General features: G+C 39.1%; 1 protein-coding gene across 1 annotated transcript in view; it reads right to left on the bottom strand.

Annotated features, from left to right (window-relative positions):
* Window positions 1-4,493, bottom strand: part of LOC106878451 (E3 ubiquitin-protein ligase TRIM37) — a 30,434-nt gene that overhangs the window by 12,253 nt on the left and 13,688 nt on the right. The window contains exons 11-13 of the mRNA XM_052977719.1: window positions 3,027-3,084; window positions 2,062-2,207; window positions 365-382 (exon numbers count right to left, since the gene is read on the bottom strand). Coding sequence (XP_052833679.1) covers window positions 365-382; window positions 2,062-2,207; window positions 3,027-3,084 — 222 coding nt within the window. The remainder of the gene's footprint in view (window positions 1-364; window positions 383-2,061; window positions 2,208-3,026; window positions 3,085-4,493) is intronic.

Below are 4,493 nucleotides of genomic sequence, written 5' to 3'. Positions count from 1 at the left end.
TATATATATATATATATATATATATGCATGTATATACATATACATTTAATGTGTATGTGTGTGAGAGAGAGAGAGAGAGAGAGAGAGAGAGAGACAGAGAAAGAGGCAGGGTAACAGTGAATGTGAAAGAGAGAGAGATTAAATGATGTGGCCTAGTGGTAATTAAATGGATTAAGTAGAGCTGATAGATTAATGTAGTTGTGGAATAATCTACAAATACCTGTAAGAGAAGAAAGAGAAAGAGGGAGAGAAAGAGGGAGATACCAAATACCTGAAGGTGGAAGGAAGAGCAGAGAAAAATACCAAAATAGCTGAAGGTTGGAGGAAAAGGAGAAAATGAAGGCGAGAAACAAGAGATACTTACATGTTTTGATAACCAATTCTAGAGAGAGATAAAGAGGAGATAGAGGAAAGAGTTAGAGAGAGAGATAGTAGAGTGTGGGAGATGAGAGAGTGAAAGAGAGATGCGAGTTAGAGAGAGTGCAAGAAAGAGAGGAAATAGGGAGTTACGAAGAGAGTTATAGAAAGAAAGAGGGAGGGAGTTTTTTATATATATATTGGGTTGGCAACTAAGTTCCCGTCGTTTTTTTAAATTTTAGAATTTATTGCGTTTTTTAATTTTGGAATTTATTTTTTCAAGAATTCTATTTTTGAATCATTTTGGAATTTTTTTTGTTTTTTTTCTAGTTAATTTTAGTTAATTTTTGCTTATTTTCAGCTCATTAAAATCGAATGTCAAGTTAAGAAAAACGAGCATTTTCGACACGTCCTTCTTTTTGCTTTTAATCAAGGTTCTAAGGCTGCAAAAGCTGCTCGCAACATTTGTGCTGTGTATGGAGAGGGTGCCATAGCTGAAAGAACCGCTCAAGATTGGTATGCCAGGTTTAAAAATGGAAATTTTGACCTCAAAGAAGCACCTCGTTCTGGCTGTTTAGTTGAGTTCAATGAAGAGCAATTAAACCAACTTCTGCATGAAAATTCTCGTCGAACGACAAGGGAACTGGCAGAGAAAATGGAATGCTCCCACACTGCTATAGAAAAGCATCTTCACTTGATGAGAAGGTTCAGAAGTATGGAGCATGTGTTCCGCATGCTTTAAGTGACGACAACAAAAATCAACAAGCCTCAATCTCTGCTGGTTTGCTTGCTCGTCACCGCTCAACTCATGGACACAAGCAACGATTTCTTTACCGAATCATTACTGGTGAGGAAGAGAAACACAGAGACAAAACTAGAGAGTTATAAGAGAGAGAGAGAGAGAGAGATAAGAGAGAGAGAGAGAGAGAGAGAGATAAGAGAGAGAGAGAGAAAGACACTCACAGAAATGATAAAAGAGTTTGAAAGAGAATCAATATAAATAAAAAAGACCATTAGCAAAAATGTATCTAATAAGTAAGTTATCACTGACCACATGATTATAAGTTCAAATCTCACTAGTATTAAGATCCCCTTCAGTCGTGACTGACCATGGGATTCCAGCTAGAAAGTTACCCTCCCAGGCACAAGTCCGGGCAAAGTTGCCCATGCCACCAGTGTTATCCAAGGGGAAGGCAAAAGGGTCCGATACAGCTTGGCACCAGTGACGTCGCAACTCATTTCTACAGCTGAGTGAACTGGAGCAACATGAAATAAAGTGTCTTGCCCAAGAACACAACAAGCAGCCTGGTCTGGGATTCGAACTCACAACCTCATGATCGTAAGCTCGATGCTCTAACCACTGAGGCCATGTGCCTTCACTCACCACCATCACTACTACTACTACTACTACTACTACTACTATTACTACTACAATAAAAACACAGCTTCAGAGCGTGCTTTGGTGAAGCTCATAAGTTTAATTAGTCCAGAAAGAATACGTGACTGGGATGTCATGGAACCACACAAAGACATCAAATCCACAACTATGTATTAGACCAAATGATAAATAAAAAGAAATGATGCCACACAAGATGACCTAATCCAACACCCTAACCACATAACCACCATCAAACTTCATTTCATTGGACTATATAAACAAGTAAAAAAAAGTCCCAATATCATCAAACCATTTATCCTACATACCTCGTTAGATTCAGTGCTGGTGTCTGACTCCAGGTCTTCTTCTTCTATCTCTGAGCTCGGATGCTCTACTTCGGGAACTGTCGGACGTACAGGTTTCGGATGCAGTATTGCATGATGGGATATCGGGTTATCACAGCCTTGCATGTCTGTAATTAACGATCAAATGAACAAAACAATAAATAATTACACATTACCATAATCATTTAACACTCGTTTTCCATACTGGCATGGTTGGATGGGTTGATGGAAGCTGGTGAAGCCAGGGGCTGCTCCAGGCTCCACTGTTTTGGCATGTTTCAATGGCTGGATGCCCTTCCTAATGCCAACCCATTTTACAGAGTATATTGGGCGTTTTTTTACATGGCCCTACATGGGGCTGGCACCAGTGTTTTTTATGTGGCGACGGCACCAGCACTTTTTATATGATACCAGCATTAATGCTTTTAATGTGGCACCAGCACCAGTGCTTCTCATGTGGCACCAGCACCACGGCTTCTTATGTGGCACCAGCATTAATGCTTTTAATGTGGCACCAGCACCAGGGCTTCTCATGTGGCACAAACACCAGGGTTTCTCATGTGGCACTAGCACCAGGGCTTCTTATGTGGCACCAGCACCGGGGCTTCTTAAGTGGCACCCAGCACCACGTGGTTGGGAGGCAAGCTTTGTACCACACAAACTCTGGGTAAGTGTCTTCTACTAAGGCCCTGAGCCACCCAAAGCCTTGTCTGTGTGTTCGGTAGACAGAAACTGAAAGGAGGAAGAAGAAATGGAAGTAGAATGTGGAAGAAAAGAAAATGCTGGAGAGGGAGAGAGTAGGAGCAGGTAGAGAAGTGAAGAAAAGGAAGGAAAAAAAAAAGGAGGAAAAGTGGAGGGAAATGAGGTGTGAGGAGAAGGTAGAGGGGAGAGGAAAGTAAGGTTTGCAGTGTTGTCAAGGGATCACCAAGATGAGCAGGTTGGCTTACCTAAGCTGCCATTCTTGTTGGCGGTGGCCTGGTTCCGTGATATCTCTAGAGCCAGCCTCTGGAATAGATAGGTAGGGAGGAAGATGTAGTAGTGAGGTAGTTGTGATGATGATCTTAGTAAAGAATTCCAGTTTCTGACAGTTTGGTTACAAGAGTAAAGTTACAGACCAGAAAGTAACAACTAAGATAACTGAAATTTCTTTTTTTTTTTTTGAAATTTAAACTTTTTTTTTTTTAATAATTTTTCATTTTAAAATATGGTATACCTTTATTTGATCATGAAAAGATAAATTGACTGAAAGATAAATGATAAACGTATAACAGATTAAATAAGGTGATCTTTTTTTGCTTTAAAAAAAAAATGTAAGTGAAACCAGAAAGCAACCACCAAAACAGTTACCCCAAAATTCCTGCAAGAAGAAAACGAAGTGAAAGAAATTAACCTTGTCAAGCCATGTTCCTGCTACAGCGGGAATATCTTAAATTTCATCTCTGCTGGATTCCCACTAAAGTGATTATGAACAACACGTAGAAAGAGAAGATAAAATACTAAAATCAGACAACTGATTACATTGCAGCTTTGTAGCCAAGTGTGTTTATCACCATTGTTAACGGTGTCCCCCATTGTTACTGTTTATTTTTGTTTTTAATTGAAAAAATCAGGTCATTAAGAATGAAATGTCCAATTTTCGTATGCACCAAATTTGACAATTGTTAACTCTAATCTTAAATTCAAATTACGACAAACGTAAATAAACAAACGAAGTTTGCTTTTAGAAGCGTTGAGATGTCTTTTAGAAAGTTAAAGAAGTGATTTTAAATTCTCAATCGCAGAATTAACTCTGTTTTATCCTGACAATTCTTTGTTTTACAACAACAAAGAGTTACATCATCACTTTTCAAAATGCAATTCATGGTGTCTGATTATATTGTGAGTTTTCTCTTGTAAATTAATTTTTGTGAACACATGGAATAGATAAAAAATTTGTGTTGTTTATGAATATGAGTTCTGCCATGGAACCAATGCATCCCAGACAGCTCGAAACATCAGTGAGGTATTTGGTGAAAATGTGGCAAATGAGCACACTGTACATCGAAGGCTTGAGAAGTTCCTGTCTGGTGACTTTCCTCTTGAAAATCATCCCCGTGGTAGACCTGAGACCAAAGCGGATAATGACAAGCTAGAAACTTCTAGTGGAAGCGGATACATCTCAAGCTACACGTGAGTTAGCAGCAAGGTTTGATGCTTCGATTCCAACTGTATTGGACCATCTGAAACAAATCAGCAAGGAAAGAAGCTGGACAAGTGGATACCACATGAATTGAACGAGCATCAAACGACACATCATCTTGAAACTTGCTGTTCTTTGCTGTCATGGCATAAAAGCAAGCTATTTTTGCATCGTATTGTTACAGGTGATGAAAAATGGATTCTTTTCAACAATGGCAAGTGTTTTGCATGGTGGT

The sequence above is a fragment of the Octopus bimaculoides genome, chromosome 28 (genome assembly GCF_001194135.2).
Source record: "Octopus bimaculoides isolate UCB-OBI-ISO-001 chromosome 28, ASM119413v2, whole genome shotgun sequence".
NCBI lineage: Eukaryota > Metazoa > Mollusca > Cephalopoda > Octopoda > Octopodidae > Octopus > Octopus bimaculoides.
Note: the sequence above shows the minus strand (reverse complement) of the source record. Positions and strands in the feature narration are given on the sequence as shown.